General features: G+C 40.6%; 1 protein-coding gene across 2 annotated transcripts in view; it reads left to right on the forward strand.

Moving 5' to 3' along the window:
- Positions 1-1,082: 1,082 nt before the first annotated feature.
- Positions 1,083-15,952, forward strand: part of uri1 (URI1 prefoldin like chaperone) — a 37,350-nt gene continuing 22,480 nt past the window's right edge. For both annotated transcript variants that reach the window (XM_078400449.1, XM_078400448.1), the window contains exons 1-4: positions 1,083-1,450; positions 10,296-10,330; positions 13,480-13,558; positions 15,567-15,702. In XM_078400449.1, coding sequence (XP_078256575.1) covers positions 1,352-1,450; positions 10,296-10,330; positions 13,480-13,558; positions 15,567-15,702 — 349 coding nt within the window. In that variant the 5' untranslated portion in view covers positions 1,083-1,351. The remainder of the gene's footprint in view (positions 1,451-10,295; positions 10,331-13,479; positions 13,559-15,566; positions 15,703-15,952) is intronic.

The raw sequence follows: 15,952 nt of genomic DNA on the forward strand, positions 1-15,952 counted from the left end.
CCTTCTCCCACACTCCATGCACCTCCCACACCTGATTATATCCCACACCTGATTATATCCCACACTCCGTGCATTTCACGCCTGATTATACCCCACGCCCTGCTCTGCCCTCCCCCACACTCCACCATGCCCCTTCTCCAGTCCCCCGATTGCCCTGCCACCCCTACGCTCTGCTTTATCTCTGGGAGCTGGTCACCATGTGCTGTCTGTACCCTCCCCTCCACACTACATGTGTCGGAATGAGCTGGCTTCAGCATCGTTGAGGTCAGCTTGCCAGACCCCACACCACGCGTTGTCCCTCAGACCACACGCCCCGCACCACCAGCCCCCACCTTACCCCTCACTGGGACCTCTTACCCCCATCTCGCACACCCCCCGCACCACGTGCCCCCACCTCACATCCCCCCCCCCCGCACCACGTACCCCCACATCACCCCCCCCCCCGTAGGACCACGTGCTCCCCCACACCCCTCCATTGGGACCACTTGCTCCCCCACCTCACTCCCCCCACTGGGACCTCTTGCCCCCACCTCGCATCCCCCCGCACCACATGCCCCCACCTCACACCCCCCCCCCCCCGCACCACGTGCCCCCACCTCACATCCCCCCCCCCCCCCGCACCACGTACCCCCACATCACCCCCCCCCGTAGGACCACGTGCTCCCCCACACCCCCCCATTGGGACCACGTGCTCCCCCACACACCCCCCATTGGGACCACGTGGTCCCCCACCTCACTCCCCCCACTGGGACAGTGCCCCCACCTCACATCCCCTGCACCACGTGCCCTCTCCTCACATCCCCCCGTACCACGTGCCCCCACTTCACCACCCCCCCACCACTGGGCCCTCGTGCGCCCACCTCACCCCTTCCCTCCACTTGGACCACATGTCCCCACCTCACCACCCCACCGGGACCACGTGCTACTCTGACCACGTGCTCCCCCCACTGGGACCACGTGCCCCCACCCTACTGGGACCACGTGATCCCCCTCTCCCCACGGACCACGTGACCCCAGACCACGTGAGAATCTCCCCGCCCACCGGGACCACGTGCGGCGGCGGGCAGTGCGCATGCGGGCAAGATGGTGGTGGGAGTGCGGCGCTGAGGTCGGGCGGGAGCGCGCGCGCGCGAGCGAGAGAGAGAGAGAGACGGACGGCAGGAGGACGATGCGAGTGTGAGATGTCCGCCGTTGCTGCTGCTGCTGCTGTTGCCGCCGCCGCCGATGAGGAGTCGCGGATGAGAAGCGCCGCCGCCGTTGTTGCCGTCGTGTGTGCGACGAGGAGAGCGCGGCTCCGCGGCCACACGCACAAACACTTCTTTAGGACTGCCCGTTGTTGAGGCCGTGGGACATGGCCGCTTCACCGCCGCCGTCGCCCGCACCGGGGCCCACACCCGCACCCACATTCGGTCCGCAGGCCCGCTCCCGGCTTCGGGCTGAGCACGCCAAGGTAAAGGGCCCCGGGACACGGGTCGCAGCGCTGCCCCGGCCCTGGCTCTCCAGCTGCGGCTGCCAAAGTTCCTCCCCCTCCCCTGAGCTGTTGAGGGGAAGGCGCTGCTGGAGGATGTACACAAACATAGAAACGTCGGTGCAGGAGGAGGCCTTTCGGCCCTTCGAGCCCGCACCACCATTCAATATGATCATGCCTGATCATCCAAAATCAGAACCCCGTTCCTGCCTTCTCCTCAAATCCCCTGATTCCGTTAGCCCTAAGAACTAAATCTAACTCTTCAAATGCATCTCTTCCCCTAAAGCGGCCACAACGTGTGGTGGGACCCACTGGCAGCTAGTTGTAAACACGGGCATCCACACCACACCCGTCAACACGCACACACTGAACGGTCTCGACCCGAAACCTCACCCATTCCTTCTCTCCAGAGATGCTGCCTGTCCCGCTTGAGTTACTCCAGTTTCTGTGTCTACCTTCATAGAAAATAGGAGCTTTAAACCAGCATCTGCAGTTCTTTCCTATACACACACACACACACCTACTCTCACTTTAAACCGCTTTTCTACTTAGCAATGTTCGATCAATGTTTTCTTTTTGAAAGAAAAATGTCCTTAACATGTTATAATTTACATTTCCCCTTGCACACCCCCCCCCTTTTTAAACAACACTGAAACGTGATATATCTCGATCGCAGCTGTAAATACTGGGCACCAACCAAACCACTGCACTTCAACACTGCACATTTCTTCAATTTCAAGAATCTGAGTGTTTTTATATCCATGTGTCCCGAAACGGAACAAATGAGAATCTTACTTGCAACAGCACAACAAACATGACTTTGTAAAACCCACACAGTAAACAAAAATCTGTATATATAAATAGACAATAGTAGCGATTGTCGGTTTCATCCTATTTCCGTCTAGAATCAGATGAGTTTACGATCGCTTTCAAACATAAGTAAATCGGCGATTCCCATTGTTAGCAAATGGAAATAATTTTATGTTATGTTTGTTTCTAGTTGAGTAGTTGTAATAAAGATCATAATATCTGTTTTATATATTAGTGACGTGTGCATAGGTATCAGACGTTTCTTCAATACTTGGTTTTCTCCAGCTCACTTAGCAAATGTTTTATTATTCCCCTATTTGAAACCAGTGCTGAGGATTTTATTGAGGCCCGCTCGTCATGGATGTTGTGTGGAGTTTCTTGCTGCCAGTAAAACAGAGCAGCGCCTTCTGCTGGGCGTCTGGGATCTGTGACTAATCAGTATGACTGTCTCCTTTGAACCTATCACAATAAATCACAATAAAGGTATGTAGGTTAATTGGCTGGGTAAATGTAAAAATTGTCCCTAGTGGGTGTAGGATAGTGTTAATGTACGGGGATCGCTGGGCGGCACGGACTTGGAGGGCCGAAAAGGCCTGTTTCCGGCTGTATATATATGATATGATATGATATGATAAAGTACAGGACTGAACGTCCCGTTCGTAAGAGTCAAATGGGGACAGCTCCTTCGGCCCACCTAGTCCATGCTGACCAAGTGCCCATTTAAACCAGCTCCATTTGCTTATGTTCGCAATGGAATCAAGGGGACATGGGGAGAAAGCAGGAATGGGGTACTGATATTGGATGATTCGCCATGATCGTATTGAATGGTACGAAGGGCCGAATGGCCTACTGCTGCTATTTTCTATGTTTGACACATCTCTCTAAGCTTTCCGATCCATATGAAGTTGGATATGGAAAAGAAGGATTGTAATTTAATGGTGAAGATATAGTGACCTATACAATTTTTATTCTGGCTACTGGTGCCCAGTAACAGTTATGTAATTAAGTTTGCTAACCTGAAATATTTGTAAACATTACCATGTTTGAAATCAACACTGATTTTTTTTAAAAGAGTGATGCAATGATACAATGTAATTTTGTATCTTTGCAAAGTTTTTAAATCATATTCCTCCATTTAGGTCCAATTTTTGCTATACCTTTTTAAAGTAAGGGATTGGGTACTGAGCCCTTTGGAGGGCCACCCATGACAGCCATCCACTACATACCCATCACAAAATACCCATCAGTTGCTGCTTCTGACTGATTAATTTTAGATCCAATGTGACATGATTAGATCCCACTCTGCCATGTGAAACCTTGGCAAATAATTACCTCCTCAAATAATTTAAACACATGAATCAGGTACTACAAGGTAGACACAAAATTCTGGAGTAACTCTGGGTCAGGCAGCATCTCTGGAGTGAAGATTTAAACTAGCATCTGCAGTTCTTTCCTACACAATTAGGTACTACATCCCCATTAGCAAATCTATGTTAACTGCCCTTGATTAATCTGTGCCTTTTTAAATATGTTAATGCTGACCCTTAGCGTGACAATAAACTGAAACTGAATGGATTATATTTGTACACCATCAAAGTTAAACAAGTCGGCCTGTTGAGTGCCAGGAGAGAGTGGAGAAAGGCAAAAGTGATTTGGAGAAATTACTGATATGTTGATGCATAAATAATGATGTGACAACTGAAATACTTGTTTAAAAAAATTCTGATTTTGCAATTTGAAGTTTAATTTTAGATCATGCATTGTATATTCATAACTTGCCATTTTTCTGGATGGAAGCAAATGAATTGCAATTAATCTGCATAAATAAGTTGTTTCACTCTGTCAATTGTTGCCAATTGTGTTCCTAGGTGATTGTAAAATGGAGCATGTTGCATCAGGTTTAGTAAACTATGTAAAAGTAAAAATGTGATAAGTGAACAATGGACAGTATGCAGATAGTAGCATTGCAATAAATAAATAAATAGAGCCAATTTGTAGTTGTTGGAAATCTGAAAATAACAAAATGGTGGAAGCAATGGGCAGGATGATCAGTTGGTCGACAGTTTAGGTGAAGAAGCCTTCACAGAGTGAAAATGAAAGTGTGTCTTAAGCTGCAGATGGGAAGGGCTGGAGAGAATGTTTTTGATAGTGCGCAGACCAAATTAGTTTCGTTTTCTCCACCCTCCTCCCTGTCTGCAGCTTAAAATACACCACTTCTCATTTTACCCAGTCTGTTGGAGGGACCTTGAGCTGAAATGTTCACACTTTTACTGTTCTCACATGCTGCTGCCTGCCCTGCTGACTGGTTCCACTAAATACAGAATATTCTACTTTCAAACATGAGAAATTACCGAAATAATGGATTTGTTACAGCATATAACATTTCAGTTCACAACAGTTTTACTTCCCGATGTTATGCATCTAAGTTTTTGGACTATACGTATTTATATGTGACCCAAGTTAAATTTAGCATCTGAATTCAAGAAGGATCACACACTCCTCATGACTTATTCAAGTTCCATCAGTCATAATCTTAACAGCACCTTCCTTTCTTTCCATGTAGATTAATTATATACAGACTTGTTACTCAACTGTTGTTTCAGTGATAATTTAATTTAAATGATCGACATGTTTTTGTAATGTGAGAAATTAATTTGTATGTTTAATTATTTAGTATTTTTGGGATATGGATGGTCTTATAATTGTTTCAACCATTTCAACCACATTAGTTTAACCAAACAAATGTGTACCAACATTGTGGCATTCTGCATTGTCATTGTATCAGCAATACAAGGTTGTTGTCTCATTAATGATAGAATTTTAAAAATGCTTTTGCTAAAAGTTCTTGTTTGTCACTGTTTGAAATGTAGATTTGACTTATTTATGGTATTAACTAAATATATAATAGATAGGCATTTGGATTTGCCCTGGTGTTCAAGGAGCATGATGCACATTTGGCTGTTAATGTTACAATATAATGAATTTTTTTCATGTTGAAAGTATAATTTTAATTTGAATATACTCTGTAGCTTTGTTGGTGGTTATCTATTTTGCTGTTGCATTTTTAAGATTTACCTGCTTTATCTTTGAGTGTTGTTAATACATTGACAGTGTATTTTCTTGACCAGGTATGTAGGTTAATTGGCTGGGTAAATGTAAAAATTGTCCCTAGTGGGTGTAGGATAGTGTTAATGTACGGGGATCACTGGGCGGCACGGACTTGGAGGGCCGAAAAAGGCCTGTTTCCGGCTGTATATATATGATATGATATATGATATGATATAGGATGTCAGGAGACACAACAGACTGCAGATGCTGAAGTCTTGAGCGCAAGAACAGTCCCAACCTAATCATCCGTCCCAACCCATTTCTTTCCACAGATGATGCCTGTCCACTGAGTTCTCTGGCTGCTTATTTATTGAGTAGGGTGTTAGCTTGGAGATTGGTTTAATTGGTGATTTGATACACCTAACTCTCTGCGCTAATTGAGGCAAGCCAGTTTTATTGAGCTGTAGTAATGTTGTGCCCTTGAAGAGTTCAGTGAGCATCACTGATAAGTAGCGGAGACACGTGCAACGCAAGTCCCTGTGTTAATCCTCGGTCTGTTTTAAGAAAGGTGTTATTAATGTTGCTGCATTTTATTTACCTGGTCAGCTGGGTAAATTGGGAAATATAGGTTGACATGTACACTCATAATTATTCAACAACCTGTTTGGAAGTGCATCAGACGAAGTGATTGGTTATCAAGGTCTGATGCAGAGGTTGATCATTGTCAAGAGAAGTATCTACTAGTAACCAATCACTGCTTCAGGGTCCAGATGCGGTAAATTGATAGTGGGTGTGTTTTTAAAAAACATTCATTGTGAATGTTCACTTTTGATACTTTGGTGATTTGAAACATCACCCATTCATGGTCTCCAGTGATGCTGCCTGGCCCGCTGAGTTACTACAAAAATAAATAAATCAGCACCTGCAATTCCTTGTGTCTCCTCCAGCAGTTTTCTTTTTTGCTCAAGACTCCAGCATCTGCAATCTATTGTTTCTCGGTTAACTTAGCTGTAGTAGATAAAACTATTTTACCTGGTTTCTCATGAATTTCCAAACATTGTAGTCAGATTGACTTTGTGTTCAGATTTTCCTGCCATTGTTGTACTTTTCCATTGGTTCTCCACACTTCTTTTTCTGAAGGAGAGTTTGATGCAAGCATTTCAGAAGATGTGTTTTTAAACTTTGTAAATGTTCCATATGATCAGAACTGGCTACCTATGTTGTGTAAATAAATCTTGATTATGCAGGAAAGCTAGGGCAATAGATTTCCCCCTAATTTTCATTGTCAGTAAGCTGTCACTAGTAGCGAAATACCCTTATAAATGTTGGTATGCCAAAAGGGTTTAAAGACATTTTACAACATATATTTAAAAAGTACATTCTGAAAGTAATGTTACTACTTGATACGTAAGGGGTGAATGTTATCAATTCCACATATAATGAATATAATGCTTTATAAAAACAGAATATACAGCAGTACAGCTCGACATAGTCAGGACCTTCAGCCACTTAAACATCATTATTATAATGTGCATCAAAGTTTGTCCAATCTCTCCGTATAACTAATACCTCCTAATGCGAGTAACATTATCATATCATATCATATCATATATATACAGCCGGAAACAGGCCTTTTCGGCCCTCCAAGTCCGTGCCGCCCTGCGATCCCCGTACATTAACACTATCCTACACCCACTAGGGACAATTTTTACATTTACCCAGCCAATTAACCTACATACCTGTACGTCTTTGGACGTATGTAGTTTCTGATGAACTACCTCTGCACCCTCTTCAATACCTCCACATCCTTCCTGTAATGGGGCGGCCAGAATTGAACGCAATATTTCAAATGCGATCTAACCAGTGTTTTGTAAAGGTTATAAAACAGCTTACCACATGACTTCCTGAGTTTTATATGCAAAGCCCTGACCGATGAAGGCAAGCATGCCATGCATCTTCTGTGCCACTCATTCTACTTGTGTTGCCACTTTAGGGGGGTTTTGGACTTGGACCCCAAGATCCCTCTCCACATCAATGCTGTTAAGGGTCTTGACATTAACTGTATACTTTCTCCTTACATTTGACCTCACAAAGTGCCACACCTCAAACCTGCCCAGATTAATTCCCATGTGCCATCTGCATTTCATCTAAATCCCGCTCTATCCTTTGACAGCCTTCCTCGTCGTCCACAAATTCACTTTTTGTGTTGTGTGAAAACTTGCATCCTAGTTGTTTATAGATGTATTTCAAATAACAGTGGACGTGGCACAGATCCCTGTGGAAGAGTACTGGTCACTGATCTCCATCCAGATTAACAGCCTTCCAATCTATCTCCTGTCTTCTATAGTTCTACAGTTAAGCCAGATCTGAATCCAAACAATCATGTCACTATCTCGTCCATCTCAATCTTCTTGCCTGCATTTAAATTTCTTCCACTAAGGAAGATTCCAGCACCAAGAAAATGTATTGGTAAATATATTTCAAATATTTTTCTTTGGTGCTTAAAGGTGGAAGATAGAATGTTTAATAATCAGAAATGGAAAGAAAATTCAAATTTATACCATTAATACAATGCTATAAATAGATACTATATTGAAGCTAAGTAGAATGTGAATGAGAGAATAGTTTTAGTTAACTTGTGTAGTACATTAGAAATACTGATACATTTTGTTCTTCACCCCACTTCATGCTTATAATAGATAGCATTGCTTTACCTCAGATTCCACAGTAATTGAAATTCCACAGCCAAGATGTCCTGTTTTTCACACCCTCATGATTATCCCCCAAACTCTTTCACAGGCATTAAGTTTTTGAAGTATTCATCCAGCCCCTGTTAGCAGTGTAGGATAAAGGCACATACTTACCCCTGGATAAAAGAAAATGCAGGTGACAGTAAGGCCCCCTTCTATGTTCTGATAAATCCCCAAATAAAGGTAAAAACGCCCCATAATGTTTTAAAAAGATTAACATTTATCATTAAAATGTTAAACCGTTCAAATGCTCTTTTATTTGGAGTTGTTTGAAGTCGAGCCTCAGATGTAACATCTTTCTATTAACTCTGGTGCCAGGTACCTTAAGCCACAATGCATTCATTGTAAGTGGATCGATGGTTGGTTCCTATATTGACTATAATGCCCCTGGAAAATATTTGAAATGGGACTGGGGGTTGATTGCTTAAGTATGTGGATCTATGGATAACAAATCCATGGGTTACAAGGATTGAGTGTGTGCTTAGCTTTTGAATACTTTGCGGGACTACTGCTTATGTGGTGGTATTTTGGACTAAAGATGGGAAATGGAGCACGGCTGAATCAGAGAGGGGTTCTCTGGAACATTGTAGTAACTATTGTGTTTCTACAATTGAATGCATCTCAGGAGTGTTTTTCAGATTAGCGGAGTTATCAAGGACAACTATTGTGCTCCCACATAGGAATCCTGAGAAGGACTGCACTAATTAGATTGGTGGCCAGTAGAGAGTTCACTCTTTTGACAGATGAGAGGAAAAAAACTAGCAAAATGGGATGGCGGGCTCGGGGCTGTTTGGTGGAAGTACACAATTCGGTTAAACCCAGCTACATATTTGGAAGTTAATTGTTGTCTTCCTTTCTGGGAAGCTCTGGATAAGATGAATACACCAATATATGTTTGCGTCATCCATCATTTTTATTCCTCCTGTGTGTTTTCTCGTGGTACCACAGATACTGCTCTCTGCAGCGCAAAGTTTGGTGCCATATTCAAGTGACAAATCTTCACACAAGTCCAGACAGTGATGTAGGCTATTTAATCACAGAAGGCATTGCAGCTGAACCAATCCTGTCATAACATGATGTCTACATCTGCAGTAAGATTTGTTGGATGTTGATTCACACTGGAGTTAATTTTTCTCTCATTTACCAAAGGTTGAGGCTAGTTATAGTTATTTCCTGCTGCTAGTTCAATAATGTCAGAACAACTCGGAAATTGATCAAGATGTTATTTAACTCAGCATTTTAGAAAGGATAGAATATGGTTTATATTATAACATGATATGCTGTGTACATTATTCACGCAGAAACGCTTTTGACTGCACTCAAATCGTGGCTGAAGGATTTTATGGAGGTGATGGTCATGAAATAATTTAGAGCATATTCAGGTTGTTTGGTTTTGTTGGAGGACTTGTTTCTCTCTTCTGTGACATTAATTTCAGATTCTGAACCCCCCTTGAGGCATGCACAGCCTATTTGGTTAGTTTTGTCCTCAGCCGTTTCATATTCATTCTCTGATTCCTTTCTGTACAGAATATATAATGAATATAAATTGTTCTAATAGGCACGTGCCAAACTGCTATGATCTATAGAGAATTTATGTTCTAATACACTTTGGAACCTTTTTTTAGCTTATGCCAAAATATGTTGTTAATGTAATCTTTGTCTCTGATTATATCTCCATGCTTAGTTGAGACCTATTCAGTAATTTCCTGTGTCTGTGTTTTCTATAAACTATACAAACAACAAAAATGCTGTAGAATTTTAATTGTCAGAAGTGCTAAATCAATTGACACACTGTATGTGTTTTTATATGGCATGTCTGTACCTACAGGTTGAGCGTATTGCTCCAATCAACAGCGACCGAACTGCTTTGCCTAAAATCTCACTTGAGTGAAGTGGTGTCAACGGCTGTACAGTATTCTAACGATGAACCCATTGCCAAATGAAGGGGAAGTGGGGAAAAGATGTCTCTTCAAAACAACATTTCAAGGCCTCAGTAAAATTGATAGGCCTACATTTCTGTGCTAGTTTTGCTGAGGCCTGTTAAATTATTCAATTAATGAGGATTAGCGTAGAATCACTTGGATTATTTAATTAAGATCATCTTGAAGATTAATATGATTTTGGATTAAGTTAAGTTGCACCTTTTTGTGGTTATAGTATGGACAGTTTCCAAATTTTTAATATTGCTTTTCATGAGCAGTTGTTTATTTCAATAACAGGTGGTCTCAAGCTGCAAAGAAAAAATCCAACACTGGTAAGCCCAACATTTCTTAATATATTAATTGATTTTGCTTGTCAGGTATAAATCCTGTCAATAAATGCATTGTTTTTGAGTAAAAGTAAAACTATTGTGCGTTTCATATAGATTGAGTATTGTATATATTATAAAGGCAATAATATCCTTCCTCTAGGTAGACACAAAATGCTGGAGTAACTCAGCGGGACAGGCAGCATCTCGCCTGTGCTTTACAGTACACCAGATATTATTGCAGAAGATCAAATAAGTCAGCATTTAAGAAAGAGTAACTTGGCTCAGTATTTCTTGTCGAATAGATAATAAATGTTGTGTTTGATGCAAATTACGTATAAATTCCAAAGCAGTTAAACAAAATGACTGGTTTGAATACTAGAAATAAGCACACACAATTCAAATAAAAGTAATTGCAAACCCAAGCAATTGATCTTAATAATAGAAAGCAGAGGTGTGTGGTTTTCTGCAGGAGCTTCTCAGATCTAGTATTAATCCTGCATGGTGCAAGCTATTCTATGTGATTTTACATTGCAGTAGTGACCTACCTGACTGATAATTGCAAAACTAACTGGTCTCATTTGCCTGGCGAGCTCCATTTACAATTACTTTTTATACTGACCTTTTGACACAACTTTATCCTAATGACACTCACTTCCTTAAACAATTGGATTCTCTGAAAGATACAGCCCTACTTAACGTTACTGTGCCAGCACCTGTGAGGTTGTCAAAATGTCTTTATTGAACAATATTGCAGCTGAGGAGCTGTGGATAATCCAAACCTGGAAACATTACTCATGGTCCTTTCCTATCATCAATGTCATTTCATATAGCTGAGTACCCTGTCCTGATTCTACTGATATCCTGCAAAAATGCTCATTTACATTTTCCTTTTTCTGTGATCATTCCTCTAAGCATGTTGATATATTACCTCAAAACCATGGACCCCTATTTTGTGTTAACAATCTTTGATGTGAGATTTTATCAAATATCTTTTGATTTTTTTTTAATCCCACAGCTGCCATTATTCTCAATTTTTGTTGTCAAAAACATTCACATTTTATGAAATCACCTTTTCGCTGCTTAATAATGGTCTTTTAGATGGCTTTTTAATAATCATTTTACAACAGATTCTAGCATTTCCGTGTGAACTGATATCAGGATGTCATAGAACATAGAAAAGTACAGCACAGGAACAGGCCTTTTTGCTTACAATGTCTGTGTCGAACATGATGCCAAGATTAACTAATCTCCTTTGCTCCCTCCATTTTTCGGCACCCTCCTGTTTGAGCAGTGGTACCTTCCAAACCATTGGGGCTGTTCCAGAACCTAGGGAATTTTGAATGAATGCAATAAATGCTTCCATTCTCAGTGCAACTGCCCGTTTCAGAACACATCCGAGAGATCTGATAGAGTTTAGTCTCATTGTTTTTTCCCAAACTTATATTAATTATTTAATTTTCTCTCTTATTAGCTCCTTAGTTCCTCACAACTTCTGCTATAACTAGTATCTTTTATTGCAAATAGATAAAATATTTGTCAGTACTCCCCTTTCTTCCCATCATAATGTATTTTCCCTGCTTCTTAGGGTCACATGATCACACTTGCTGCTTTTTAAATATTTGAAGAAGTTCCTACTTGTGTTTTTATTTCCTGCCAGTTTCTTTTCATTCTATTTTCTCTCTTCATCAATTTTTTTGGTCGTTCTTTGTGTTATCTAAAGTTTCCAATCTTCATTCTGGCAACATTACAAGACTTCTAACATTGTACTATCCTTGCATCTTTAAGTAACCATCAATCAATTATTTTCCAAAGTATTAATGACTGTAATTCATGAACCAGAACCTTTGTCTCTCACAAAACTCTTCAACTCACAAAATGCACGTGGCTCAGGTAGTTATGTGGATATTTCTGGTATTATTGGAGATAAAGTTAACCATTGATATTCTCACAGTGTACCTTGAACTTCAGATGTTCATTTCCAGTTTAATCATCGTTGTTCATTCCCATGTTAGTGCAATTTCCATTTTGTCTGAAGAAGGGTCTCGACCTGAATTGTCACCTATTCCTTCTCTCCAGAGATGCTGCCTGTCCTGCTGAGTTACTCCAGTTTTTGTGTCTATCTTCCATTTTATACTCGTTCTATAACAATCATGAAACACTGCTAGAGTTGCTCGATGCACTTTTATTTTTGCACTATCTTGGTTTGGTTTACTTAGAATAACTGGTGTTTCATAATTTATTTTTGCTATTGTGTTTAATGTGCCTGTAAAGCTGAAGTAAGTAAGGATTTTATAGTTCCAGTTCATATCCTGTGCATATGACAAATAATCACTATTGACTCTTGATATCTTTAATGCAAGCACAGGATAGCCAAGAAGGCATTTGGGATTCATGGTCCCATTTGCCATGGACAGTGTCTCCTTATATTGTTGCCAATCATTACTATTTGTTTAATTCTTTTGTTGCAAGAAGATTTAAGAAAAATATTTAGTTATTGGAGAAATCTTCTTTTCCTGCTTAGAAGCTTGGTAGCAGAAGTCTCAGCTCTTAAATTACCAACTTTTTATTTTCAAGCACTATTAAGTTTCTAAAGATGATTAAGGCTAACATTTCAGTGGGATTAGCGATAAAGTCCCATTTTCCACTGAGCCGTTAAACAGAGGTGTTGTTCCCTGCATAAGCTCTAAACTTTTGATCAGACTGGTATTGTAAAACCACCTGATGGAGTATCAGTATCCCAACACGGTTTCAATTTACCATTGACCCATTTTGCATTGATAGAATTTGATATATTCATCTTTGTCATGTTTAGAGAGCTCAGTTATTGTGCAATGTCCTGGCCAATCCTTAAACTTCAACAACATAATTTGAATGGCTGCTGATGAATTATTTTGTTTATCAGCATATTAAATTTTAAGAACATTTTTCACAATGTTCTTATATTTGAACAAAATTCATGTCTTTATGCAAATTCCATGAGGATCTGTTGCCAATCAAGCTTCAATCAATTTCTAATTGGTGTGATCACGAATGTATAATTTCTGTCATAAAAGCAAGTCAAGTCACATGGATTTATAATTTACATTGTACTTGTATTATTCAGATTCTGAGTGCAATTAAAAAAAAAATAATGTGAATATTTTAATATTTAGGGTTAAAGTACAAAGTGACTATGAAGCACTTCAAGAAAGGCTTAAGACTCTACCTGATAAGCTGTGTTATGATGTAATGGTGAGTATGAAATCCTGAAAGGCTTTCCTCCCGAGGGAAATTGTGTAGCTGTGTTCTGTTACTTCCTCATGACGGAATTATCAGCCTATCTCCCAATAAAAGCTGCTATTGACTTTAGGATCTTTACATTTGGAGGGGTACCAATCTACTACAGGCTTCCCTGTCGAGACTGTTTGTCATATGCCAAGTTATACTATTGTTAGTGGGGGAGGGAGGAGACAAAGAAATATGAGCGCTGTGGAGGCGAATAAAGATCCAGGTCTCGGAGGAAGAAAACAATTTGCTTTGAGATTTCCACCCTAAGATAACAATTTGATTGGTTCTTCTAAAATACAAAATAGCTGTTTGCACAATCCACTAGAATATCTACCCATTATTATTTTTTCTTTTTGGAATTGTTTTTAGCCATAATTTAATATTAGCATCATTTATGGTATTATGAGACGCACAACAAATGGGCAATTACCGCTCTTTGTTTGGTAAATTTTCTGTGTTTCATAAGAAGCTGACTCTCTGAGTTAGTTTTACAGTGGCCACCCGGCGAGTTTTCATGCATGAGTGCAGATTATGAGCTACTTCAGTCTACTCGTATGCAGTAAGTGTTGCAGTTGTGCATAATCTTGTTTAACTGAGGCTCAGACAGGGCTGCTCAATCGTAATTAATATCGACAATTAGTTTGCTACCAACTAGGATTGGTTTCTTCTCTACCCCACCACAATCAGTCTGAAGAAACATCACCGTTCCATGTTCTTCAGAGGAGATGCGTGACCTGCTGAGTTACTCCAACACTTTGTGTTTTTTGGGAGATTAAAAGGAATTGAAATTTTAGTTTAGTTTAGAGATACAGCATGGAAACAGGCCTTTTAGACCACCAAGTCCACACTGACCATTGATCACCCATTTACGCTAGTTCTATGTTATCCCATGTTGCATTCCACTCCCTACACATCAGGGACAATTTAGAGGCCAATTAACCTACAAACCTGCACATCTTTGGGATATGGGAGGAAACCGGCGCACTTGGAGGAAACCCACGTGGTCAAGATAGAAAGTTGAGAGTGTTTTATTGTCATATGTCCCAGATCAAACAATGACATTCTTACTTGCAGCAGCATAACAGAATATGTAAACATGGTACACTGTAAAAACAATATAATAAACGAGAGAGAAAAAAAGTTCAGTGTGTGTGTATATATACACATACTCACAAATACACACACACACGCACACACATACACACACACACACATACATACACGCGCACACATACGTGCACACAAAAAACACAATAATAGTGCGGAGATAATGTGCAAACTCCACATAGACATCATCTGAGATCAGGATAGAACCTGGTTCTCTGACGCTGAGAGATAGCAGTTCAACTTGTTTATCTGAGATCCAGAGAAGGCTGCAAAGTAGTGATTAATATTGGCAATTAACTTGCCACCAACCAGGATTGAAAGGAATTAAAATTATTAAGCTGGTTGACTGACATTGAACTTGCTGCCTAGGAATCATATTTGATATTTTACATGGTTTGCAGCAACTTAAATTTGACAGGGATGAGAACATTTTTGGGAAATTGGATGTTTTAAATTTTCAGCTCGTAAAACGACCATGCTTTTTTCTGTCTGTTATGTTGGCTTTCATTGGGTACAGTGAAATTATTCAAAATTATTATTTTTATAGCAGACACCTTATAGAATTTTAGTCGATTTTTATTTTAAAAATATTTTTTGTTTACACGTTCGCCGTGTGTCGACGTGGGCTTCCTTCGGGTGCTCCGCTTTTGTCCCACATCCCAAAGATGTGCTGATTTACAGGTTAATTGGTTTCTGTAAAATTGGATAGCATAGAACTAGCATGAATGGATGATTGATGGTCAGCGTGAACTCGGTGGGCCGAAGGGCTTATTTCCATGCTGTATCTTTAAACTAAACGTTTGGCCCATGACAAGATATACTTACTGGCATAAACCGTTCTATTTACTAATTGTTTTTCGGTCAGGTACCATTTGGCCCACTTGCATTGATGCCTGGACAGTTAATCCACACAAATGAAGTCACTGTTTTACTAGGTGACAATTGGTTTGCAAAGTGCTCTGCAAAGGAAGCTGCTCGCTTGGTGGACCACAGGAAAAAACGTGAGTCACCCTCGGTTATAAACCTTGAATGTTGCAATTTTTGTTGCTTTGTACGAACATGGATGTGGAGAAGATGTTTCCACTAGTGGGAGAGTCTAGGACTAGAGGGCATAGCCTCAGAATTAAATGACTTTCTTTTAGGAAGGAGATTAGCAAAAATCTCTCTCGTCAGAGGGTGGTGAATCTGTGGAATTCATTGCCACGGAAGGCTGTGGAGGCCAAATCTTAAGGAAAATGCAAGATGCTGGTG

Source organism: Rhinoraja longicauda, chromosome 6 (assembly GCF_053455715.1).
Source record: "Rhinoraja longicauda isolate Sanriku21f chromosome 6, sRhiLon1.1, whole genome shotgun sequence".
In the NCBI taxonomy this organism is placed as follows: Eukaryota; Metazoa; Chordata; class Chondrichthyes; order Rajiformes; family Arhynchobatidae; genus Rhinoraja; species Rhinoraja longicauda.